General features: G+C 43.4%; 1 protein-coding gene across 2 annotated transcripts; it reads right to left on the bottom strand.

Moving 5' to 3' along the window:
• Positions 1–133: 133 nt before the first annotated feature.
• MELTF (melanotransferrin) lies at positions 134–25,150 on the bottom strand. Of its 2 annotated transcripts, XM_067301827.1 has the most exons (16): positions 25,039–25,150; positions 21,764–21,918; positions 14,964–15,063; positions 13,438–13,620; positions 12,968–13,124; positions 12,023–12,090; positions 11,052–11,239; positions 10,452–10,632; positions 9,716–9,867; positions 9,230–9,326; positions 8,150–8,344; positions 6,347–6,503; positions 3,544–3,611; positions 3,256–3,443; positions 2,253–2,451; positions 134–1,276 (listed from the first exon to the last, which is right to left on the bottom strand). In XM_067301827.1, exons 1-16 carry the CDS (start codon positions 25,082–25,084, stop codon positions 1,206–1,208), a joined length of 2,205 nt encoding a protein of 734 aa, XP_067157928.1. In that variant the 5' UTR covers positions 25,085–25,150; the 3' UTR covers positions 134–1,205. The 2 variants fall into 2 exon arrangements, with proteins under 2 accessions (XP_067157928.1, XP_067157929.1); XM_067301828.1 differs by lacking the exon at positions 134–1,276 and having other exon boundaries at positions 2,364–2,925.
• Between the last annotated feature and the right edge of the window lie 1,650 nt (positions 25,151–26,800).

The following is a 26,800-nucleotide window of genomic DNA, read 5'->3' as shown; positions in this document are numbered from 1 at the left end:
ACCGCCCGCCCCGCCAGGGGGCGCCGCCGCGGCCCGCGCCGCCTCCGCAGCCACCGAGACGGCGGCCTAGACAGGCCCCGCCGCGGCGGCCGCGGCAGCCGGGCCCGGCCCGTGAGGCCCCGGGGCGGCGGGGGGCGCCGCTGCCGCCGGCCGGGCCCCGAGGAGCGGTGGCGCGGGGCCGCCGGCGCAGGGCGGCTGAAGCGGAACCGACGCGGCCCAAAGCAGGGGCTCGGACCGCGCGGGGAACGCCCAGCCCCCAGGTGCAGAAAGAGGCGGGGCCTGAATCACCGGCCCTAACCCGCTCGCTGTGACGGGAGCTAAGCGAGGCGGCGGCGGCGGCGAAGGCGGCACCGCTGCTGCTCTTCTGGAGCATAGTATTTATCTACAAAGCTAATCCACTGCGGAAGGAAAATACAACCCTGAAATTATGGTTACTCTTGCCTGCAATTCATGGAAGCGGTGCAAGGAAACTAACAAGGACGATGCAAGCTACTCCAGGGCCCCCGAAGGCAGGGAGTAACGCTCGATGGTGCTGCGTAACGTGACACTAAGAGCCGGGCAAAGCCACAGGGGCTGCAGGCCTCGGTCAGGCCAGGCTCCACACATAGCTGTGCGTCTTTATATGAAGAGCAACTTTGCAAGCTGGACAGCATCCCAGTATGGCAGAAACGCATATACATACCCCCTGTTTGTATATATCTAATACATCAACCATGAATCGTCTCAGTAAAATCTAACACAGTGTATCCAAATGTATGTCAGAACTGTATAATTTACAGTCTGTAAAAGCTTCAGCTAAATGCTTAGAGATGTCATGGATCCCAGACTGACAATCTCAGAACTGCAAATGAACTCAAGTCCTGTATATAATTGTGGTTATTTGGGCCATCACATTGTTGTCACTAATTGCTAACGTAGACACGCAGCTTTAAAATCTAACACTGAAATAGGAGGGGGGCATATGTTGTCTTTTTGCTTTAAAAGCCAGGTAACAGAGTAATGAAATGGGTAAGAAAGGCTGAGCAGTACGGGCAGAGGCGTGAGGGGAGTGTTAACTTCCGGGAAAAGTGTGAAAAGCGATCAAGCCAAAGTCTGAATAAATCATCTTTTCTTCTCTTGTTTATTTGTTACATTTCATTTATTTACATAATTACTATTTGGTTTTACCATCTTTTTATTGCATTGAATATCTCTTCATCCCAGCATCATGAGGTAGTAGCTGTAGTCAGGAGGACACTACCTGTCAGCAGCACAGCAACATTTGTTGTAATTGCAGCTAGGGATAAAAATAAAAATGAAATGCTACAAGCCAATGGATTGAGAAACATTTAATCAGAAATTAACTACTGTTTCACTAATATCAAATACAAGTTTCATGCACACACAAACAGATAATCCTATGTAGAAGGAGGACAACCAAATGTGTGTCAATGAAGACTGCATCAAATTAAAAAATCACAAGGGTAGTTGACCTCTCTCTGAAGCAGCCCACAATGCTGAGGAGCAAGTGTGCTGCTTGTGGAAAGGTCAGCAAGCTCAGCAGATGCACACATTTGTCTCAGCTCTTTCCTCTGCCAACAGATAGTCCCTCCAAATCTCCCTGCCCCTCCTTTTCCTCCAGTGACTTTAGATATTCCCCCTACTTTCCTCTGCTGGAAGGTGGAGGACCTTGCACATGGCAGAAGCTGTATTCTGGGCTGCAAGTAGTATCTGTTTGTTCACAGCCTGTCCATCCTCTGCACACTAATCTTTTCTGACAGCTGAGCTCAGGGGAAACTGCTGCCCACAGCAAGGGAGATAAGCAGGGATGGAAGCAGTGGGAGTCAGAGCGTTACCAGCAAGGAGGCCAGACTGGATTCACTAGACAAGATTTCTGATGCAGAAATTCTTCCACAGATCAGAAAGCCAGTATCCACCTAGCAGCATCTGGGAATCATCCAGTCCAGAATGAGAGTCCAAGTTTTGGGACCATGCTGACACAGTTTGGCTGGCTTCTGCCCCCAATTCCACCCTATCCACATGAACAGGGAGCTTCCAGCCCCACCCTGCTCCCCTGGTGAGCAGATGCTGTTAGCACATGGAAGAGGCATTCAAATGTTAGCACAGCACATGTCCAAACAGCAGCTCATCTGAGGAAAAGGTGGGAGCCTGGCCTGGAAGTTGCCGTTTGGACCATGCTAGTCCGACCCTCATAACTGACATAATGTAAGAAGGGGGATGACAGTAGCCACTAATAGATATTGTCTTATTACCTGCCCGAGAGCACGGTGGTGTTTGCATCCCTTCAAGGGACTCAATATATTCATTGCTAAGCCATTCTGTGTATGTCCTCCTCTCTTTTACTGGCACTATCTCAACAGCAGAATCCTTAAAGATCAAATCTTTTCCTTGAAAAGCTGAAGAATCAAACATTTTGAATCCATTTTCATTGCTGCTATTTCCAAAAAAGTCCTGAAAACAATGCAAAATTTTCAGTCTTTTGCAAGACTAAATGCCACATTCCTCTAGTACAACAACGCGGACAATGGGAACTGTTTCATAGAGGAGTTCATACACAACTGCAGAATTTGTTATGTGTTTGCTTTCAGAAACTCCAGTGGATTAGCTACAGAATCCTGCTCTCGGCAAGTACAAGAGCAGCATTTGGGTTTTTGGTCCCTGTTACTATCTAGAAGGAGCTGTATTTTTGAAAATTCTTCTGTGTAAGTATGGTTGTGTAACATAGGATCTGGCTGCATGCAAGTTACAGAAATGACTGAAGCCTAGCATGAAGACAAATAATTTAAAAGAAATACTGGGCAACTTCAGTATTGAGAAGACTCTAGCTGAGGTAGCCAGGCATGATCTGCCTGGGTGGTTTACCATGTACATGGCTGCAGCATAAATATACCCAGTCATGTTCTGTTCCCATATACTGTTGCATGCCTAAAAAAATTCAAGGATGAAAAAGTGTTAGTGTACTTTATTTTAAATTTTAAAGTCATGCAACTTGGCTGCAGGAAGGTTACAGCTGAAACCAGTGGCTAGGCAAAGAGCTGAAATCGCTTTTGCAGCAGGGTGGTTTTACTAGGGGAATTACAGGGGTCGTACTTCACCTTTTCCTTCCCGCTCCAACAACAGAGCTCTGCAGAGTGCACATGCTGCCAGTCCCATGATGTAGGGGACACAATATGGCAGTATGGCTCTGTTGTCTTCATTCTTGGTCTGTATTAGATCGTATTTAACTACCCCATAGGATAAATGGATTATTAATACCTGAGCTTTGTCCAGAAGTCCATATACAGCAAAAACGTTGGTATCCGGGTGTACCATAACGGCCTGTGCTGGCACCCGACCCAGGTGACACTCAGCAAACTGAGTGACTTCAGCACGGGCACCATTTGGACACAATAACTGGAAATCACTGGACTTCAAGTTATGGGCCCAACTATCAGTATTCTTACCTGAAAGAAGAAACTAGTTACTGTGACTTACTTAATGCTTTACAGCAAAACAGTTCAAGAAAAATAACTGAATATAATAGAGACATGTAAAACTGAATACCATCTGTGTTCTCAAACACTGTCGAGTGCTTCACAAAGGCCACATCCCCAGAGTCCTGTGCCAAGCACCTTTAGGAAATGAGAGATAAAGTGCAATTCAGAGCATCTTTATTTCAACCACATCTTCGCTAATAACTAATAGCTTTAGAATTCAATTTTTCTTACGTACTGCAAATAAATGCACTGGACCCTAAGGTAATGAGCAAAACCAGACAGAGAAATGAAGCATATTGAAAGGAGAGAAAAACAGTATGTTTGCAAGATATATTGAATTAAGAATTTTAAAATAGTAATAAAGCAGGAAATTGTGATTAAAAACTCTGGAAAAAAGACAGAAAAGGCCAGTATTAGACAAGCAAAGAAACAGAACACACATTATGTGATGCTCCAGGCAGCTTACCCCTTCTGCTAACAGCAGCTTTTACACTTGCCTTTCAAATCATGTATGGAGTAATTACCACTGAGATATTTTTTGTTGAATGAAATCCTTTGAGTGCATAACCCAAGAGCTTATCAAATTCTGTATATGTACATGCGTGCACATACACACTTATACATCTCTTTTTTCAAATTAGTGACCTTAGTGCTTGCACAGACACTGCATTGACAGTTCTGTAAAACTGAAGATACCTAGTTAATTTAACTGTAGTTCATAATGGTACCTCTCCAGAACTAAGTTCAATCTCATGAACCTCAGAGAAGAATTCCCCTCATTTTCTGAAGCAGAAGAGGCCCAACATGCCAAGGGCACCCTAAACTCTCCTCCTCTCCCACCAGTGCCACAGCATCACATTCCAGAGAGTTTCGGGGTGGATGTGTAGAACAACCAGCCTTTACAAGCATTGGCTATTGCTCGTGTTACATCGTGGTGTTGTCTAACACGTGATATACCAGTCATTGTAGACTATTAGAAGAGATTTTCACTAGGCATGAGTTGGTTAAGTCAGCAGACATAAAAAATGCATGGCATTTTCTTCAAGATGCAAATGATACATAAATAATTTCAACCTCAAATCAGTCAGCTGGGTGAGCTAGTCAAAAGATCCAACTTTCCACATATTTTGGGTAGGGTGTGGTGGCAGGGAATGGATCGGTAAGAAACAAAGGTTAGTAGTTTATTCTACAAGGGTTTTTCAAGAAACATTTCTTGAAACAAGATCGTTAAACGCAGCAATGAAGAAGACTTAAAGCACTAACCAAACAAAGGTTATCCAGTACAAAACGTGAGGAAAAATTATTATTGCTAAGGGTTACTAAAAATATAATATATACTTGGCTAACATGAACAGTTACAATCAAACACATTATCATCATGTGGCTGACTGTCATGCAGAGAAAGCAAGATGCAACAGGTACTGTTCAGTGCATTCCCCCTCAGCAAAAGGCTGTTCCCAAAAGCAGATTTTCCAGTGTTCTGTGCAGTTTAACTTGTCCCGAGCAGTGGGACATACACAAACTGAATGACCTCTCATACCTTTAGTCAGGTTGTTCTGGTGATTTCCAACAGAACTGAAAGAATCTGGAAATCTGAGGCCAAATTTTAAGCTCATGTCAGTCACCTGCTATAGCTCATTCTTCTTTCAGGAAGGATCACCTAAACACCATATCCAGACCCATCCCTTCCTTGTATGAGATTGTTTTTCCCCCAAATCCTAACCAACCTTTTAAATACCTAAAACTTTCCACATCACTTGAAAACTAAACATCATCTTTCTTCTGTATTAAAAAAAAAAAGTGATCTTCATATAAAGTTTGTACCATAAGGACACTATGAATCAAATGTAGAATCTTAGGGCTCATTCGGCCTATGATAACATTTGTTGCTTCTCAGTTTGGTGACTGGTATCTAGCTGCTAATCCTGAAGGACAGCAGAGGATCTGGAGTTTGCTTGTAAGGCATGTGCTGTAGCAGAGCAGCTGGACACAAACAGACAACTGCCTTTCACAAATCTATTCAAGTCTAGCACTTGAGTATTTACCAGGCAGCTCTTGTTAGAGTCTCCTCCCCTGAAGGAGAAAAACCACTCTGCCAGCTCTGTTACATGCATCATTGCCTTCAGAGGTGAAGGTCAGGAAAAGGAATTGCTGCTTACACCTCTAAGTTTCTAAGCCCCAAGTCTTTGGGTATGGCTCCATATGTAGATATCAGCTGTTATATAAAGTATTTATTCCATTTTACACTGCTTCTCTACCTTTACCAAATCTTGCTTTGAAGAGGCCTTTGACATTTGAGCATTGGCAATAGTTTGTACCACTCAGAAACCTTATGTCACATAGAGGCACAAATGGGTAAGGACAGTGAGGACCCAGCCCCAGCTCCCTGTTACCAGCCTGCCACTCACAGCACAAATTCACAGGCAGCAAGATATTGGCTACCGATTGCCTGTTTCCCTGCCTATGCTCCTTACAGATGACGCGGCCGTTCAGAGTGGTGGACTGTCACACTAGATTAAAGCAAAACTGGAGCCCAATGACAATCCACTCACCCCTCGCTAGGCGGATGGCTCTGTCAGACAGACACATGGATTTGTCTGTAGGTCATCTGGTTGGCTGTGGGCCAGGAAGCTGGCAAAAGGCGTTGACATGTAACACTGCTTTGCTGTCGAGAGCAGTGTCAGAATTAACTCTTGTCTTTTCAAGGGCTTTGGGTTTTATTTACGATCAAAGGACAAGGCTGTGAGGTGGCTCCAAGCAGGTGGTTGTGCATGAGGAGTCCCTGAGCTCCCAGTATGCCTGAAGCCCAACAGCCACGCGCTCACGTGGTCTTTACCAACACAGCAATGACAACCACATATATTAATTACCTGAAGGCTCCGCTGTAGCTGTAATAACGTTCTTGGCTACTTGCGCTGCATTTATTGTTTCCATTATCATCTCCAATGCATAGCTCACAGAGTTTTGATGGGTAATTGTCCCGCTTAGCAGAAGGCACACAGCTAGCAGAGAAAAACTCACTCACAGCTGGAGAAAGACAGACAAACCAATAAAATGAGCAAAAAGCATGCATTCTCCACAAAAAGGGGTAGCTACACTGTCATGAAGTTTCATACCAGCACAGGTTTCAGTAGAATTTAGAGGCGTGAGTTATAGCCACCTTACTGGAATTCATAAATTATAACTTTTAAAATATTTTCAAAGCATTATTTAGCTGTTTAGGTAATGAAACCAAAGAGCAGTCTGGGAGATAGGAAATAGGCAAATAAAATTAGACTCAGTAGTCACATGTCCCTAGACCCATTGCTTGTTCTGGTCCATTGTTCTACTGCTAAATGCAGTTTGAAAATATATACAATAAAATTTAAGACAGGGATACATCATCTACTGCAATGACATCCCAAAGCTGGAAGTACCACCAAGAGGGGATACATCTGAATAAAGAGCATGAGTTACAGTGACTACCCAGTCACTGACATCTGAGCTGAATCAATATCCTAAATGTTCAGCAAGAGTTGAGAGAGACTGGAATGAAAAGCAGATATTTCAAGACCCTATGTAAATTTAAAGTTGGTTAAATCTATACAAAGAACAAAAGACTGTTGTTTCTGAAAATTGGTATAGACTTTTTGCTGGCTGATACACTCGAGGGCAGGGCTGCCATTCAGATGGATCTGGACAGCCTGGAGAAATGGGCTGACGGGAACCTCACGGAGTTCAACACAGGCAAATGCAGAACCCTGCATCTGGGATGGATTAAACCCATGAAAGGCTGCGGCTGACAAGCAGCTTTACAAAAAAGGACCTGGGGGTCCTGATGGACAGCAAACTGACCAAGAGTCAGCAGTGTGCCCTTGTGTCAAAAAAGGCTAACGGCATACTGTGTTGCATTGGTAAGAGCAGTCAAGATTGTTCCCCTCTGACACTTGTGGGACCACATCTGGAGTACTGTGTCCAGTTTCGAGCTTCCCAGTACTAGACAGACACTGGCATACTAGAGCAAGTACAGTGGAGGGTGACTAGGAAGGCCAGGGGACTAGAGCACATGACATACAAGGCTAAAAGTCAGGTTTGGTCAGCCTGGAGAAAGGAAGGCTAGAAGGGGGTTGCTGTCTTCATCGACATAATGAGTTGTTAAAGACGACAGTCAGACCCTGCTCAGAGGTGCAGAGCAAAAGGATAAGAGGCAACAGAAACAGGCAAGTTGCAACAAAGACAATTCTGATTAGGTGCAAGGAAAAAATTCTTTACATCAGCAGTGGTCAAACACTGGGACAGGGGCCCAGAGCGGCTGTGGAATCTCCATCTCCAGAGTTACTCAAAACTTGCCTGGACACGGCCCTGAGCAACCTGCTCTTAGCTGGACCTGCTTTGAGCAGCTGGTTGGACTAGATGACCTCCAGAGGTCCCATCCAACCTGATTTTGTGATGAGACAAAGAGGGAAAGGAATACTTTCACATTCTTTCATTCTCAATGTGACCCTTCAGTTAGTCTACCCAGGCGATACAAAATCTAAAATTTCAAGGCATTACATTAAAAATGCAACACATCTTTATATGCCTAAACAGATTAGCTTAACACAGAGCTATGAAATATCAGAATTTTACTTCTCTAATTAAAGTGTATAATTAGAATGTTACTGTACTTTTGATATGCCATATTGTCATCTTACCTTGAGGAATATTACAGTCTCTGGGCCTAATAATGCCCCTTTTAATTAGCATGCCAATGGGGATATTCCATCCAGCAGTTCTCCCCAGTCCTGTGTGACAGGACTTCTTCCCTTTCAGGTCAATGATGGTGAAAGCATTAGAAGAATTCCGTTTCACTAATGCCACGGCATAGTACGCACTGCTGTTGTCATCAGCTTGCAGAAAAACAAAAAACATTACAGCTTTCCTTAAGCATTCCTGCTGCTAAAGGATAATCTACACTACACTTATGTGGTGCCAACTTCCTAGCTCATGCTGTATGAAGGAAATAGCATCAGTCAGCCAGCTATGAAGTATGAGGGCACATGGATTTTTTCTTTACCTCTAATACTCTACAATGTTGCATTCACATATAGCCTGTATACCGGTACTGCCATGCACTTGAACTAAATAATCTAGAGATGAACACAAATACTTTAAATGCCACGAAAGAGTTTTTATTAACACTAACTCTTACAAATACATCCCTCTCAAAAACAATATTTGGGTCATTAGTGACATGGCAAAACTGTTTTAAGAAGTGAGCTATTTTATGTAACAACTCACACCTGTCTTAAAATCTCCATGAATTTTGCAGAGTATCAAAATTCTGTCTTAGCGTCATAACATTCATGAGCCCCCTTCACCACTAATTCTGAGACAGTCAAATTGAGGGGAAGAATTTGCTTCCAACTAGAATCTGTGTTACTTCTGTATTTTTGCTTCTGTTAAAATCTTGTGCTTTTATGAATACTCATTTTTCCACTGTAAGTACTTTTTGTGGAATTGAAAAAGCAAAGAGGTGAAAGATTCATCAACTGCCAAAGACTCAAGCTGACCTGGTGTCAGGGCAGACAGAAGTTGCTACAAACTCACTGTAGAAACCCACTCCATACTTATTTTCCTCCTCTATCCATGATGAAAGAATAATAATACTGATGTCCTTTGAAAACAACTTTCCAAACAGAGCCAGAGAACAGAGGTTGTGCTTTTAGAGCTTTTTTTTTTTTTTTAAAACATCCTGGAAAAATAAGGTCTATGTTTATGTTTCCTGACCTTACCAGAGTAATTTTCTCCAGCAGCTGGTACAAGGCCGTATGTCTTCCCAGCTGTGAAAATATCAGCTCCACCCAGAGCTACAGCATCACATTCCTTTTTCTGAAAAATCAAATGAAATTTAGGGCTTCTGTGAAAAAACAGCAGCCTCTCTGCTACAATGATGACACCTCTAGCGTCATACTTATCACATCTCAGAGGGCAAGTCTGGTAGCAAAAGAACTACCCTCTGCTGAAGAAAACATGAAAACCCTGTATAAAGCATCATCAGATTTCAGACACAAGTTTGAGCTAGATGGGCAACAATGTCCTTGACACAACTGAAGAGCTTCAGGGCTCAGGCCCGTCCATACCACGTGAGCTGCAGATCACCTCTTGAATACCCAATATTGTCTACCGCTTGCCTAAATACACACATCTCTGATCCTACCTACCCAGCAGACAGCAGCTTGTGTTAATTTGTTCATTGCACAAGGCTGGTAGCAGCCTACCTGGATCAGCTCCATGCACTGTTCTTTTGTCTTGGCTGAAAGACACTGGACTGCTGGTGTCAAATTCTTGTTCCGAAAGGCAACACCCATTTCACTACATTTCCAAATCTCCTCAGTGGATACAACACACCAGGTCAGGCTTTCTGGCAACGCTGCACAAAATTGGAAAGCAAGTATTAGAGTTCACCATGATTATGCCATGATTATGAAGCTTCTTAAGACAGGGACTCCTACGACCTGTGTTTCTGAGTCTGTCAGAACATACACCAAGTTATCTCTACCTTCTGCTGACAGTATAAAAGACCAAAACACTTCAAAGGGCAACTGAAGGTTTCTCCAGCTTGGGAAATTCTCTGCTAGAATCCCCTTCCATCCTTTCTTTTACATACACTACCTGAGGACATACACAGCAACTACTTCCTCTCTTTAGCAGGTAAGAAATAGAGTACACCAAGGTGCAGCAGCAGCTTACGGATTCAAATCTTGTGTACTCAAGAAAGGGCAGAATATGCATGTATCTTACAATGCTGAAAATGGGCCAATTTGCACAGGAAAGTTTTCTACAATGTGACACTGTTTCTGGGTCACAGAGTGCCCTTCCTCTAAACTTTGAGATTAGGATGGCATCTCACCATAAGCCTCCAAGAGTCAGAAGAAAATAAAGCAGAATAAAGATGGTCTCTATTATCAGCTCTCTTTGTTCATTGTTATGAAGAGGAATCCAAAGACAACTTACTGCTGGGGTCGCAGCTCAGGGCTTGCATGGCGTGAAGATACTCATCACCCAGCCATGCTTGGTAACTCTGAGCTGTGATCGCAACGAGCTTGGTGGTGGAGTCTCGGAACAGGAGATTCTGGGCACCGTAGGCTGCTGAGTCAAACATCTGAAATTTGGCACCCGCACCACTAAATTTTTGCTGTTATGTTAAAGAAATGAAAAACACCTATCAGGTATATGTCCTTGCATTCTGGTGTCACATGGGAAGTCTGTGACAATATTGGTTATGGGCAGGGGAAACCATCTCCTGCCTACAGAAGGGACAAGCAACTAGGTTTTTCCTTATGGAGGACCCACAGGCTAAAAATTTGTGAAAAAAATATCCCTTGCCACCCAAGTCTTTTTCAGTGTCCCAGGGTCTTTGAGGGCAAAATACAACCCTCAGCCTCACTGTGTGTAACCCCCTTCAGGGCCCTACACCTAGAAGCTGAGTGCTTCTCATTCCCTTTCAGACTCCACACAGAGCTGAAGGTGCCCATCATCTCTTCAGTTCAAGTCAGGTGGGTGGGGGAATCTATCTAAAATGCAATGCACTGATGAAACAAAATGGTGTCCTACTTGTCCCTGGTTCAGGAGCTGGAAGATAACTGTCCCATCTGTGTCAGGCCGTACAACCACAGCACGAGCTGGGATTCGGGCCAGGTGGCAGGTTCTCCACTCTGTCACATCAGCTGTGCTGCCATTGCGGCACAGAAGCTGAAAATCACTGGAGCGAAGCTTCTGGGCCCACAAAGAAAGAGTTTTTCCTGAAATGAAACAGAACATACTTGTGGAATAGACATCAGGCTGGTGCTCATGACTCTGGCTCCAAGTCTGTGCTAAACATTGCGTGTGCACATGGAGCAGAATACAGCTCTCCTGACCATCCTTTAACTATTCCTGGCTGCCCAATATATCCTATGCATCTATGTGGTCCCAGAGTCTTGCATCTCTGATTAGATACGCAGCTGCACACTTGTCAGATGCACAGAACTACACTGGGGTCCACAGCAGTATCAAAAGTGTCTCCAGGTCTAGGACCACATAGGACATTTTTGTTTTTTCCTGCTGTGAATAACAGTCAGACAGGTCCATGATATTTAAATGATGTTATGTTCAAGGCAGATTTCAGAGTTTAACAAAACACAGCCTGCCCTTTCTGCTAGCCTGTGCTGAAATCTCTGGGTAGGAATAAGCAATGTTTATATTGATAGCAGCCCAGGCCTGCATAAAACCAAGAGCTTAGTGCTGGTAAATCGCTCTTTCCAGAGGAAGTTAAAAGATCCCACCTCTAACCTTTACTGAAACTGCCAAACCTTAAAAAAAAAAAAAAAAAAAAAAAAGTCACATGGACTCACCTACCTCCCGGGTGCCTACATATGTGGACACATCTATTCATATTATTATAGCATTTTTGCTCACTCCTCAATTCAAAATAAATCAAACATTTGACATTATACTGTCTTTACAGCCACTGTATTGCAATGGTAGTTGTCATTGTACTGCAGACCTCGCAAGCAGACTGCTAAAAAGGCTTCTGGATTACTTACCATCAGTATTTTCAGGCACTGTGCTGTGCTTCATGAAAGCAACTTCTCCAGCACCTTCAGCCAAACACCTAAACGAAATATAAATCCAACCACAGTTATGCGCTGCAAAGCACTGCCCCCGTGCATTGGACACTGCCTGCTGACAGCCGGAGGGCTGTAGGATGTGCTCCATCAGCCAGCAGACATGACCTATTTCCTACCCTTGTGCTATGAGTTTAGCTCAAGGCAGAGGCTAGCGGCTGTCAGAGCATGAAGTAAACTATCACTGTCATTTGTTGAACATGGACAACATGCTCAGGGCTGCCTAGGATGGACAATATGACCTTCTTCATTCAGCAGAGTTCACCATCTAAGGCTGTCACATGGCCCTTTGGGGAATACACAGAGGGGAGTGAGGGTTTCACATGAACAAATTCCACCCCTGCTCAGTCAGCACTGTTACTCAGGGACCGGGAACTGGACTACAGCACACACAGGAAGAAGAAAAATGAGGAAAGGCAGTTGGGCAAAAATGGAGGGGAGAGGAACTTAAGAGAACTCACTGCCATGGAGAAGGGATGAGTGTGAAATAGCTGAGTAGTGTGGCACTTCAGTGGCCAAACTCTTAAGGGTCATCAGGTTTTATTGGAGAGATGCAGCCTGCTGAAACAAACAGCCAGACTTGTGTCAACAGGTGCTGGACAAAGCAAACAGCAATGGGATTTCCCTGCCCAGCACAAGTGTTAAATACCCAGTCAGCTTTAATACTCAGGTATTCCTGAAATAGTGGGTTCAGGATTACTTTTGTTCAGTCTCTAGACTTAAATCATGGTTGTCCTAACATGCTAGCAGATTATCTACTGTGATCAACTGCAAGTTCTCTGGCTTCGGTTTCCCATCAGTGAGGCCTGGACACTATGACAATAGATATAGCACAGAGATAAAAAGTTACAGTGCTGTTTTTACCTGAAAGCTCCACTGTAGTCATAGTATTGCTCTTGTGAATTTGCTTCGCATTTGTTCTGCCCAGATGGATCTCCTTTACAGAGCTGACAGAGGGATTTGGGATAATTTATGCTATTTGCTCCAGGAACACAGCTTGCACTGAAATACTCACTAACAGCTAAAAGTGAAAGTAGAGTGAGACATTTTTAGCAACGAGTAAACAAGATCCTACAATCACATTTTAACACATCTATACAGTACATCTCTAAAACATTAAAAGGGATAAGTCATTTTGTTTTTAAAAGATGACTTCCAAGTAAAAAAGTCTGCACTCTTCATTGGATCTATGCTGGGTCTATTCCATCTTACAAAGGAGCATCAGAACCAAGAACAAAGCAGCTAGTACCACACATTCCTGTCCATGTGCAGCAGTCCCAAGAACGTGCACAAAGGCATTGCTGAAGAGCAGCTCTTGGCACTGCAATTCTCACCTTTTGGAAGGTCACATCCCATTGCTGCCAGGTGCCCACTGTCAATGAGATAACCCACAGGCACGTTCCAGCCTGCAGTTCTGTTGATGCCTGTGTGGCATGAACGGGCACCCCTCAGACTGTTGATGGTGAGGTTGGAGCTCTTCCTTACAACAGCCACAGCGTAGTATGAAGTTCCAATCTCTGCAGCATAGGAAGAAATAGGAACAAAGTAGCCTAGCAGCTGCACTACAGTGAGATGCACTGACTTGTGGTGTCTCTTGGCTCTACCCACAGAGAAGACGCATTGTTCACATCCTTGGTGAGAACCTGCTGACCTTGGGGTGTCATCTATTGCCTTTGCTGTGTGAAACGTCCTTTTTAAACTCCACAAGCAACCTGCTCTAACTTTGATGTTCACCCTGTAAATTGATACCAAGTAGATTTAATTGTAAAAAGAATTCCCACTGTTGTCTATTAATTTGATCTTCATTTCGACATAGCATAGCACATTGATGTCACTGCAGCATCACAGATGATTTCACTTTCATTGTCTTACTAAATGACATAATTCATAGAGTCAAGAGTTTATAGTCGGAAGTGACCATAAGGTCATTTAATCTGACACAAGCCATTAAATTTCATTAAGTTGTCTCCAATTTGAGCTCATAGCCTGACTAATAAAGGTAGACAACCTCTGGATCATGAGACCCACGTGTTTTTGAGAAATCAAAACACAGTTCCCTCACCAGGGTCATGACATGTGATTAACAGTGAGGCTGGGCTGCGGCAGGTGATTCAAGTTTGAGGTCAGAGGAGGTGAGCCAGAAGGCACTTCTGAGGCTGATTTGGCCAAATCATGCTGAGATCCAGCTGCAAACCCAATCCAGCTCCTTCCCACAATAGAGTGGTGGGACACCAGGAGACCTAGTGTCATCTTCTGTCTGCAGACTGCTTCCAGAGCCGTTCTTCCTCTTGGCTCTCTGAAATTTATGGGACATACTTATCATCTGTCTCTGAACTACACAAACACATTGATACCGAGCCTTTAGTCAGGATGATAGGGCATCACTGAATTACAGTCTCGAAAGGCACCCAAGGCTTCAGGACATCCAGATAAAGAATAGAATCTATCACTTCCTTCCTTCCAGCAAGTAATCATATGCACAATTAAAAATTGAGCCTAATTATTTATTGTAGTTTATGGAGTTGAGGGATATCCCTAATAACAATTTAACTTCATATTTTGCAATTCATTGATTTATCTGCAAAGTTTGGAACAGAGAAGACAGTAAGCAATAAGACAGTAAAAAGGTATTACAGGAAGAGCTGTTTTGACCTAAGCATTTCAGGGACAGACTCTACCACAGCCCTTGGTCTCTTGTTTCCCCCACAGGTCTGTTATGGCAAGAACATCCAAGAGAGGATGCGACCATAACCTAGTGTTTAGGGTCTTCAAGAGGACCCTAAAATAAAATGGAAACAGTAACAATGCATAGGAAAAAGCTCATATTAACAAATCCAAAAGTTACTTTGTCTGAATATACCTTGATCATACACTTCCCCAACCACAGGTTTCAGCCCATGCTCCTTTCCAGCTTGGTAAATTGAATGACCACCCAGTGTCACTGCATCTGCCAAATCATCCTGTGCAAACACAAGGTGAAGATATATGTTGAAACATAGTTATTAATAATCCTCAACAGCCAGAGGCAGTGTATTCATGAATTTGAGAGAAGAGGCTCATATGATGCAGTCAATCTCTCTTTGTGAACTTTCTTGTCTCCAAAAAGTCCTTTCTAGGGCTCTCAAGTTACTGAAGAACAATTACTGAGATGGATTTAAAACACCAAAATTCTCTTCCTTCAAAAATAACGCAGAGACCAGCCCCAGAGTGCAGTGGCCTCACTAGACCGCACGGTCCAAAGGAATCTTAGAAATGAATCCATATTTTCTTTCTCCATCTCTGTGACAAGTCTGGAGGCTCATCGATTAGGAGTTTTGTTCATCTCTAGCTAGTGCCACAAAGCTTGAAGATTTAAATAAAACAACTATATTTTTGAGCTCTCACACAGACATTTTGAAGTGATGTCTTCTAGAGCTGCAAAATACAAATGCCAAAGTGTGCACTCAAGACAGCACTAAACATACCAGCTTGTACCCCAGGAGATAAGCAGCCATACATCTTGTGGGGGAGGGAGAAAGGGGACATTGACATTTCCCAGAAATTCATTGTCTGAATGAGTTTGTACTAATGCTAAGTACCTCTGATGGAGCTCAAGCAAACAGTAATTCTGCCTTCCTCCAATATTTTCCTCCCTTCTGAATAGTATCTATTATAAGCAACACTTACTCTGCTGAATTGCTTGTTCCTAATAAACACAGACAATTCTATTCTGAACAAAAAAATGTTTTCTCCTGTGATAAGAAAAGTAAAACAACAGCGAAGAGGAGCCAGGACACATTGTCCTGCAACAGGATTTACAAATTCCTTGATGCAAGAAAGGGGTTAACCCAGGCAGCAATCAAGGACCATCTGCAGATGATAAAAGTGAACAACATGCAAAAAGAGGAACTCAAATAACAAGAAAAGAACAGGCTCAAAATACCTCGATTGCCAGAGTAAAGTAGGGGAGACTTGGAGCCAGATAAAGGCCTGGTACCTGGCACACAGGAGCCACTGTGACCTGGACAGTTGGGCGAGGAGTCTGCGGGTTGGGATGCTCTCAAGGAGGTAACCCACTTTCACCACAGTTGGTGTCCACAGGCTGAACAATGACTCACCCCAATCCAACTGCAGCCAAGCATTGAGGAGATGGGGCAGAACCAGGCCAGTATCTCAGAGCAACAGAGGCACACACAGCCCAGCAAGCTCCCCCAGTGTAGCAGCAATGCTTTGTGAGGAAGACATGAGCACGTGAGCAGGAGAAAGAGCCATGGCTCTTTGTCCAAAGCTTAAGAGATCTGTCTTGGAAGGAGTTAAGAATGGACACTAGTTTAAGACCCATAATAGCTGAATCAGTGATAGCAATTTTAGGAATTTTTCACAAACCTCCTGAAAGAACAGAAAGGACAAACCAGTCTAAATACTGGGAGGGTTGCTTCTCAGTATGGCTATGGCACATCAGCCACAAGCACAGCTGCGAGGACATTTAGATAAAGGGCCAATTCAGCTACAAGAGCCCATGACCTCTGGAAGATCCCAGCCCCATTCGCAAACTCCTTGAAGGCTGCAGTTTCAGTAGCGCAAAGAAACAAGGAGAGAACAGTGCAGATAAAATCCTACTGCTGACTAATGCAGCAAAGTAGCACTGGCAGTGCCTTTCAGAAAAGAAGAAGCATCTGAAAAGACTGTCCAAAGAGAAAGAGTGCAATCTGGGGCATCCACTGCTGGGAAGGTGTCCAACAATACCTTATCTTCTCAGCTGACTATAACACTGAGCTGGCTGGAATCCTGCTACAGATGTAGGATTACACTGGATTTTAACTAGCACAGGACAGGACTGCCCACAGCAGCAAGAGCTAGGGAACTGCTTACACATCTCTGATCAGCCAAACCTGGCTCTCACTGTTTACCAAGCCTAGCAGAAGCCAGGAGAGGGCATCTGGCAGAGAGACAAGTTACTGTTGAGAAAGTATACAGCAAGTCGATGTTTTGCATTTCTAGGCTGACACTGAGTTTCTTATCAGTTTGCTTAACCTCTAGAGTTCAGGATTGGAGGGGGATAATTTAGCTCGCCATCCTTGGCGGTTTGCTGAGCACTGGTTTAGGGTGGGGTTAGGACTATGCTCCCCAAGTATCCTGAAGCAATTCCCCACAGGCTGAGTCACACAAAATTCTTGAAAAGTTTTTAAGGGATTATCTGAGAGGGGAGGTAATATATTGATGTTGGTACCTAAATCAGACTCAAAGTTGCCAAGCCATTTAAAATATTTTCTTAATCTGGCTCAAGCAAGAAAAATATGATACTCATTAATTTGCTGAAACATTAGATATCCTGAGAGTTGTTTCTCATGAACTTGAACTGAACCAAGCTCCAAGGAAACTTGGAAAGGAGCTGGGGTTGGGAGACACTTGCATCTTAAAGAACAGACGCAATCTCTCTGGAATAACCATATCCGATATTCCATCAGAAGAGTCAGAGCACAGGACAAGAATCTGAGATCAAAGACGGCCTGTTCTCTAGAAGGCACACCTGACAGTGAAAGGAAGGAGAGGAGCTGGAACTCCTGTGGGGTCACGTACCAAGTGAAAGAGACGTACTGTTCTGTTGTCCCAGCCAAATCACAAGCTGAACATGATGTACCTGCTTCGGCAGAGGAATATCATTTCTTATGTTGATGCCTACCCCATACCCAGGTACAAAAACTCAACACAGAAAATAGGGCAGGCTCCCTTATATCTGCTCTAAACTTACAGAAACAGTATTGGCAAATTCCACTGCCGTGGTTCTCTTGGGAAAGATAAGCCAGGGTCTAAGTGTAAAACCGGACCTTTTGGATTTCCAAAGCAGTAACTCTTTTTCATCACTCAACAGAAGAAACTATCTGGACCACACCATGAGGAAGTGGCAGCCTACCCTGTCAGTGTTAGGATTTTAAGCACATCCTGGAAAGACACAAGTATGTGTTCAAGGCTACGCGTTGTCATTACAGGAGGCAGGAGCAGCAATGAATCTCTGAAGTGCACGTGAGGGAATGAACTAGTGCGGGAACGCATTTGAAGAACATACGAGTAAAAACGCTCATTGCCAAAGTGCAGATTACACAGGACTGTCCGTCCACCGCAATCAAGATGCAAGCCTGATTCATTCACAGTCTAAAAGGCTATCACACAAAGTTTATTCTTATGCTTGCAGACATTTCTGTATGGTGTTCTGACTTCAAAGAGGCATTAGCCCCTCCATAGCGCAACTTAGACACTTGCCTCTGAACTGTAGCAATTTTTGCAAAGATTTAAAAAGATGGAACACACGCAAAACAACTTTTGTGTAACCATCAGACCTACAGAACCCAATGACAAAAATCTTTCCTGTTCCATATAAATGCTTCTGGAGTGGCTTCTCAGGCAATACTGTCATAAACAGAATAGTGAAACTTTTATATGTGTGTATATATATACACACACACACTTATATATATTTATGGCCTATAAGAAAAAGACAAAGAGCAAAAACTGAGAGCTAATGCCTGGGGTTAAAGAGGTATAGATATTACCATTCAAAAAAGTAATTGAGACTGACTACGGGCTACAGTCATACAGACATGGTATAAGAACGTGAGGAACTAAAATACAGAAAGTATAGGCCGAAATCCCAGGTGCTATCCCAATGCATTTGCTCTAAGACCTGGGGCTGGGAGACAGCATATAATTGCAGATTGTAGGGATTATAGGGATCGGGATATCTAGGGATAGGAATGCACATGTAAGTGTGTGTGCGCACACACAGGCAGCAGGCATGTACAAACCCTCACGGACGCAGTCAAGGAGCAGCTGAAGTTGGGACCAGCAGCTGGAGATGCATAAAAGTCTCCAAGCAGTTTATGAGAAAGCAGAAAGAAACTGGAAGGACCTGATTTTCAGAGGAAACAAAATGACCCTCTGGAATTGGTGGTGGACAGGAGGTAGGCCAGATAAAAAGAGAAGGGCTGGCCACAGAAGACAAGGACTATATTATGTGGACATATTTCCATGTGAAACAGCACTTTGCTAATCAGAAAGCTGAGCCATTGAGTTCACTTTAGCAGAAAAGCCTCCTATCGATAGCTTGGGGCTAAACCCGTGTGTATGCACCACAGCAGAATGCATATGCACACAGAAAAAATACATACTATTGTACTTAATCTGAAGTTGAAGCTTCTTTGCCTGGAAGTAATTTACAAGCTACAGACCACAGCCCCTTTAAATGATACATTCATATCTGAGGTAGTATTTCAGCAACAGTGGAGTATGCTTTGTAGCAAGCTTTGGCCAATATAACTATATATGATTTAATAACTATAACTTATAACAATATATGATTTAAATGATAATATAACTATATATGATTTTTGATAAATATACATGGAATGGTAATACTCCATGTTAACTATTTTCAGAATGACTCCATTTCTGTGTGCCACATTTGTGAATTGCACACAGAAGAGTCTAAAGACCTGCTGAAGAATTGCTCTGGTCAAATTAAATATTGTCAGGTTCTCCAGGTTAAATTTTACAGCATTTCTCAATTTTTAAACATCTTGAAAGAAATCCTTGTGTACTTTACCCATGCGCAAACACGGTTCACAGAACTAAGTCCAAGTTGTGTGGGGTTATAAAACGGCATATCTCTGCCTCCTCAGCCATTGTGTCCCATCCCCTTTTTGTCCTCAAGGAGCAGAGTTCAGTGCACATGCGGACTCTGGGGCTCTGCGCAGTCCTACACAGAGTAGGCCAGTTTCAAGCATTTAGCAGATCATTAGCATAAGTAAAAGAGGTCTCAAGGACAGAACCTTGCCCGAAGCATTACCGTGGAGTTTTCTCAGCAAACTATTGATTCACGCTATCCACCTGCAGCATTCTGAGTTCAGCTAATCAAGTTTTATAACTATCCAGAGTTATAGAAATTTGTGTGCTGGTTGCAATGGATAACAAATGTGATTCTGCGCACACTGTTTCGGAGGCAGTCACTCATCAGCTCTTTCAGTAACTTGTTTTGCAGAGCCTAACAGATCCTTTTCTGTGGAATGCAGCAATCAGCCAAATGGTTTTAGGAAAGATATGACATTAAAAAGTATTTCCTGTCCAAGTCACATATATTGATATCTACTCCTGATGTTCTTTAATACAATCTTAATTCCTTCAGTCAAAAATGGTATTTATCAAGTATTTATTATTTAATAGACAGACAAGCCTTCTGTTTCTGTTGACAAAACATTACAACATACCAATTTCTGAAATTCATCCTCTTTTCTGGCCACACCACTACCTGCCTAATCTCCTCCAAACTACTCTGCCAGACCTGTTTTCCTGGCTCTGATCCCCTTGTCCTTGACAAGGCTGCAACTCCCTCACAAATTCCTGACTTTTAGGCATGTCTACACAGGATGAACATTTATTAACATATCCAGCCATCCTTCCCCTCCACCATACACTGCCAGTGATGGTGCCTTGATTACCTGCCTCTGCGTTTCTTCTAATATCCACCTGCTGCTTCCCACTCCCTCCTAAGGAGGGAATTATTTTCCATTCACCATTTGCAAAGCCAAGGGTTTACAGTCTTTAAAACCTTCCCCAAAGCCCCACTTCTCTCCCAGACTGAGCACGCTGGGCAGCTGAATTAATCCAGGCGGTTCTGTGTGCCTTCTGCTCACCCTACTTGGTGCTTTATCCATCTCTCATAGCACTAAGACGGGACTTTACATTCCTCTCATCTGTATAAACAGCAATTTGCACTGTGTGACCCTGAAACACAGCCTAAAATTCTTTGCCCAATTTCACTCGGAACAGACAAGAGACAGGCTGCGTTAGTTATGGAGGCCGAGGTGAGTGGAGAGCCGGCAGGGCCTGAAAAGGGAACGACAGGAGACCAGAAGTGAGGAAACAAGCAGGATGAACTCGGAGGACAGGCAGCACTACTCATGCCGCATAAGCAACACCAACTACAACTCCTCCAAAAACAGGGGTGCGCCTGCACTGGGGAGGCAAGAGACAAGGAAGCGCAGAGCTCTGAGCATGCGAAGGAGAAGAGAAGAGCTGAAGGTTTCCAGAAGTTCCTGAAGTAAGAGTGACTGGAGGGTGATCTGCAGAAGTCTGAACGGAAGGGAAGGAAATCTCCCCGCAGATTTGCTACGAAGAGTCAAGAAGCTCCTCAATCTTGCAGCACGCATATTCAACCGCAAGCTGGGCCTGCACTGCAAGAAAGCTGCGTACCCTGCATGGACCAGCTTTGCGTTACTGCTGAAGGCACCGCTGTGTGCTGCCTGCACCCTATCACTCCACCCCTTCTTAACACCTGCTGAAGAAACCTGACACAATTCTCCAGTCAAAGATCAATATTTAAAAGAGATTACTTAAGCCCTGTCCTTGTGTTCCTATATCTGAATAGCCAAACAGAAGAGGCAGGGCCATTTTGCTTTTCAGGTTCATGTGTACACCCATTCTGTCTTAAAACAAACAACTGTTCTCCCACCCTCCGCTCCCAAAACGTGTTTTGCTTTTTCAAAGATGGGAATGCCAAGACATATAAAGCCTGCTACCCGGTTCTATCAAACACATTGTAAAGCTGTCTGTGTTGCCAAGCGAAGAGATCATTATTAGGTACACACGGAAATTAAATGTATGCTGCTGTCATCACTTACAACTCACCTTGATCATCTGCATACATTTAGCAGCCGACCCCCCCTCTACGCACTCCACCGGGGGAAGGATGCCTGCCCCAGCAAAGGCTGCACTCAGGTCAGTACACTTGGAAAGTTCTTGCTCAGAGACAGTGCACCACCGGATACGCTCCAGGCTGAGAGCTGAGAACAAAGCATCAAGAAAAGATACCATTAAAAAAATTTGGCGCCTTTGTAACAAAGCTTATCATTTAAAGATTACTGAGGATCCAAACTTTCACTCCCTTCCTCCATCCAAAACAAAAGACATCAGGGCTTGTTCTACACTGAGGCTTTAGAGATGGTTTCTGCTTTCATTCAGATTAACAGGAGTACTGAAGTTAATTGGATTAGAAACAGGATAGGTTCCAATTCAGATATTAAAACATGATGGACCTGTTACTAGCATTTTAAGTATGGGTGCCACAGAACAAGTCAGGGCAGCCAGACCATTCTTAAAACCTGGTAAAATATGACATCTTTGTCTGTAGGTGTCCTTGGGGGCTGTGGATGTGTCTGAGATTTTGTGCTGTGGAACTGGTCTGTGATGCACAAGGCACAGTCCTGGCTTTGAGCAGCTTCTCAGGTTTGTTTTCTGGAGCTGCCCTGCAGATGTGTACAATACCAACTGCACAATATGGTCACTTAACATTAAAGAAAAACACACTACCATTACTTCTAACTTTACAGCTGTGAAGAATCCTCCTGACCAGATTCTAAGGTCTGATTTATTGTGCAGACAGATGGGGCCACACTTAAAAAATGGACTCTGCAACAGAAGAATCCTTAGAGAGCATCATTCACCGTGAGAACTATTGCCTCCAGCTGTCTGCTCAAGCTCTGTGTCCTGGGACACATGCAGAATGCTTTCTACCGAGTAAAAAATGTTTAAAATAATTATTTAAAATGATGCACTACAAAAGCAAAGGGATCATCCAGAAAACAACTCTGTCTCAGGAAGTACCATTTCCAACGTGGAGCTGTGCTCCATCCCTTGCTAGTCTGAATAAAAAGCAATCCTAGGTGCTTGAGAACCTTGTCTCAGGGCTTATTATAAAAACTAGAAAAGTAAACTCGTCCCTTCAAAGCACTTCCATAAGAGGCCCTTTCCACAGTCACTAAAAGCAGTGTGCAGCTCCATGAATTAACAGATTCAGGTTAAGTAGGGGGGGACTTCATTAGTCAATGGAGAAAGGTGTTTTTCAGGAAGCCAGAACAGTAGTGTCAAAGTAACACCTTGTTGCTTTTGTAAGCATATATCATCATGTGCAAATGGTGCAGCTGTACATAAAATGCAGGTGCAAGATGCTTTATGCTGATGAATAAGTACAGATTATTTTTGTAATTGTTTGGCAGGAAATTCCATGGCTTTGTTTACATTTTGTTGTTTACTAAGCTGGATTCTTCTCTATGTTATTTGTCACATTGTGCTCTTCTCCTAACTCTAACTGGCCCTCTGCTTCCCCACCATTGTCATGCAGTCGAGAAATCATATCTAATTTCACTAGCTAAGATTACTCCACTAGTGTAGTAGTGTAGTAAAGAGTAGCTATGCATATCTTCGGACTTGAAACGCTTGGTGGCTGCAGGCTAAACATCACCACTGATGCCGTAAGCCTTGTTTTGCACCAGGTACTGAAACAGAGAGCTGGGCTGGCTGTTCCACTGCAACTCAGAGCCAACTCTGCTGCTGTCGTCAACAAATACAAGTCAGACCTGGAGAGCTGGCAGGAAGTTTTCATAGCAGAATATGCTCACAGAGGGAAGAAGAGCTTCTCACCTCTTTTCTGTGGTGTAGAAATGCTGAAATGCATGGCAGGGTCATGGTAAACAGGTAACTCATGGAAACTTAACATCTACCTCATCTTCCTGGCTGAAATCATCTTCATCATTAATTTCTTGGGGGCAGGAGAAAGAATCTAGCTTTTCAGAGAAAGTTTGTTGTTGTTTTTTTTTTCTCCTGAACACAAGCAATTGGAAATTGAATTGCTTTCTCAGCATCGCAGTATGCATGGCAAAGTGTCATTCTTCAAACTCAGCACTCTGGAGTTAGATATCCCAGATAGATATTGCACAGAGAGGTTGTGGAGTCTCCTTCTCTGGAGATATTCAAAACCTGCCTGGATGCGATCCTGTGCAACATGCTCTAGGTGACCCTGCTTGAGCAGGGGGGTTGGACTAGATGATCTCCAGAGGTCCCTTCCAACCTCAGCCATTCTGTGATTCTGTGATATAGGCACAGAGCAGATAATGCATGAACTGTATGAGGAATCATTAGTCACATAAATCTGAAACATGAAACAAAGCTCATTTGGCCCCCTGCTTAGCCAGTTTGCTGAAATGGCATGAGTTTGTTGCCTTTTTCCTCTCTAATCTACAAGAGGTAATTAATTTGTTCCTTTCCAAACTGCTGGACTTTGCCCAGCATCTGGCCAGATGCTTTCCTGGTACAGAAAATTCCTTTTTCTTTCCCTGCGAGTTAAACAAAAATTGTCTGTAGTTAGCCTCTCTTTCTACTGCCAATGAAGAACATGTTAAAACAGCAAGTGTCTCTCTGAACCTAAGTTTATTCAGAATTTTGGCCCTTCTGTTGGCCCTTTCATGAAGCATGAAATGGCAGGAAACATGGCTTCCATTTGAAATATGCTCAAGGCCCTAAACACACACATAATTTTATCGTTGGCTCACATCCAATTAACTCCTTTGCTGAAAATAACACTACTAGGTTGTGTAACATCTTATGTGTCTTATCAAAAGGCTATTAATACACTGAAAAGGGCTTTCAACAAAAAAAAAAAATTGAAAAAAATGCATAAACAAACATCATTTCAGACCCAGCATCTTTCTTTTTGAAGAACTGCAAAGTCCTTCAGAAACAGCATCTACACCTTTGGTAAAATTAAAAGCATCCACCCATAGAACTTGGAAGGGAGGAGAGAAAGTCACCATGTCACACAGAGCATGAGGAGTGCAATAATGCAATTATTTGTATTTTTACAAAATAAATGCCATAGAACCGATCATACTCATGAGAAAGACACCAGAGAACCAAGAGCAGCAGAGACAGCACTGAGGAAATAAAACATCTAACACCAATGAGTCAAGGCAGAAAAGGCTGTATTGAACATAATCTAGCTATCCTTTTTCCTGACCATACACATTAGTTCTGAATTGGTTCTGATTTCTCCTTGCTCTCTCACATCACGAACTGGCCAACCGCAAAGACAGCAAGCCACAGCCAAATGTTTTTCAGAGGGCACTTACCAGCATGAAAGAAGAGAAGGAAGAAGACATTCCTGGAGCTCTTCATGGTGAAAGCTGTGGGTTTTATGCTTTTTCCAGCCTTCAGAAGGCCCAAAGACCAGCACTCTGCACGTCTGCTCTCTCCAGTCTGCTCCGTGGTGGAAGTCAGCAGCAGTTAAGGGGCAGGTGCACTTTGTTCAACAGTTTATCTTGCTTACTTTGGCACACGTCACCTCCACCACACGGGAGGATATAAATAAATAAACCCTACCTCTCTTCACACTGACTCTTAACTTGCAAAAAAAATCCCCCCCAAAACAACCCCCCCCCCCCAAAAAAAACACCCCAGACTTGGATATGACAAAATATCTGAGTCACAACTGATGTTGTCATTGCTTCAGCACCACCAACAGACTTAGATAAACAGTTACACACCAACTCACAGGGGCAAGGTAGGGCTGTGTAATGAAATCCTTGTCTTAAGTAAGAGTCGTGTGTATTCTCTCTGTGTTGGAAGTTCAGGAAATAAAAACAGATCCAGGCTAAGAACTCTGACAGAGCCAATAGTCTCTTTTTGTCACATTCCCAGTGTTGTTGTGAATCATAAAGCCATAACAAGAAACACAGGCTTCTATAATAATGAAGCCTGTGCACCCTGCAGTTGCTAGGGACACATCTCCTGAAATTTAATAGCAAATGCTAGGAAATAGCTAAGGTAGTTTGATTTTAAGGTTTTAGAGAAGACTCAGGAGGATTTGCTCTCCCAGGAAGAGTGAAAACCTTCCTGACAATACCTCTATTCAAAGCTGCTGTGGCTTTTAGAGTAGCTTCGACAGAGCAACAGTCATTTGTGCAGCCCATTTCCTTATCGTTCATTAATCAATGAAACTGCAGCTACCTGTAATACTTTGTTTAGGCAAAAGCCATTCAGTGCTGCTTTCCTGTGCTTTCTGCAATTCCTCAGATCAGCACCCAGAAAAAGAAGGGCTATGCACCCCACAAATCCCCATGCACGTCTCTACCATCTCCTAGCAAGAAAGCGCATGAACAGCACAGCGACACACATCCTTCAGGACTTCCACATAGCCCATGAAGTTACCTGGCTGCTCTCAGGACTTGGTTACTTAGCTCCTGGCTGGAATTTGGCTGGACTACTACATTTAATGTCTAGCACCTGTCAGACAACACCTGAAACTAATTCAATCAATTGCTATTTCAAATCCACAACTTAGAAAAATAGGTCTAGCATGACCCTTCCAGACTTTCTTCCTACCAAAACCCTATGGTTGAACTCCAATTCTGGCTACACAGACCACCTGGAAGTAGATTCATTCCCTTGTCTAGTGCTGGAAAACAACTTGGCACCACTGAAGCCCTTCCAAATTTCTGGAATGATGAATTATTTGGAGAGTCATTCCCTCCTGTGCCCTTCCCACTGGTCAGCTTAACCTCTCAAGCACTCTTGATGCTTGAGAGGGTGGAGAGAGTTACATGTATATATGGGACAAGAATGATGCACAGTCCCAGCACCAGTTGCTTAAGACTGCAAGGGCAAAATTAATAAGAATAGAATTTAGGTCCAGACCTCTCCTGTGGTTCTTCTGATCTTCCCCTGAAAGGGTTCAGGAGGTGGAAAGGCAACCTCTAGCACAGAGGCTGAATCTGAATGCAGCCCCCTCTAAACCATTACACAGACATGGCCCATAGTGATTTAGCTCATTTTCCTATTTTATCAATAGCTCTTTGAATATCTGTGCTTCAAAGAGATATGCAATTTCTTAAC

This window comes from Apteryx mantelli, chromosome 9, assembly GCF_036417845.1.
Source record: "Apteryx mantelli isolate bAptMan1 chromosome 9, bAptMan1.hap1, whole genome shotgun sequence".
NCBI classification, from domain to species: domain Eukaryota; kingdom Metazoa; phylum Chordata; class Aves; order Apterygiformes; family Apterygidae; genus Apteryx; species Apteryx mantelli.
Note: the sequence above shows the minus strand (reverse complement) of the source record. Positions and strands in the feature narration are given on the sequence as shown.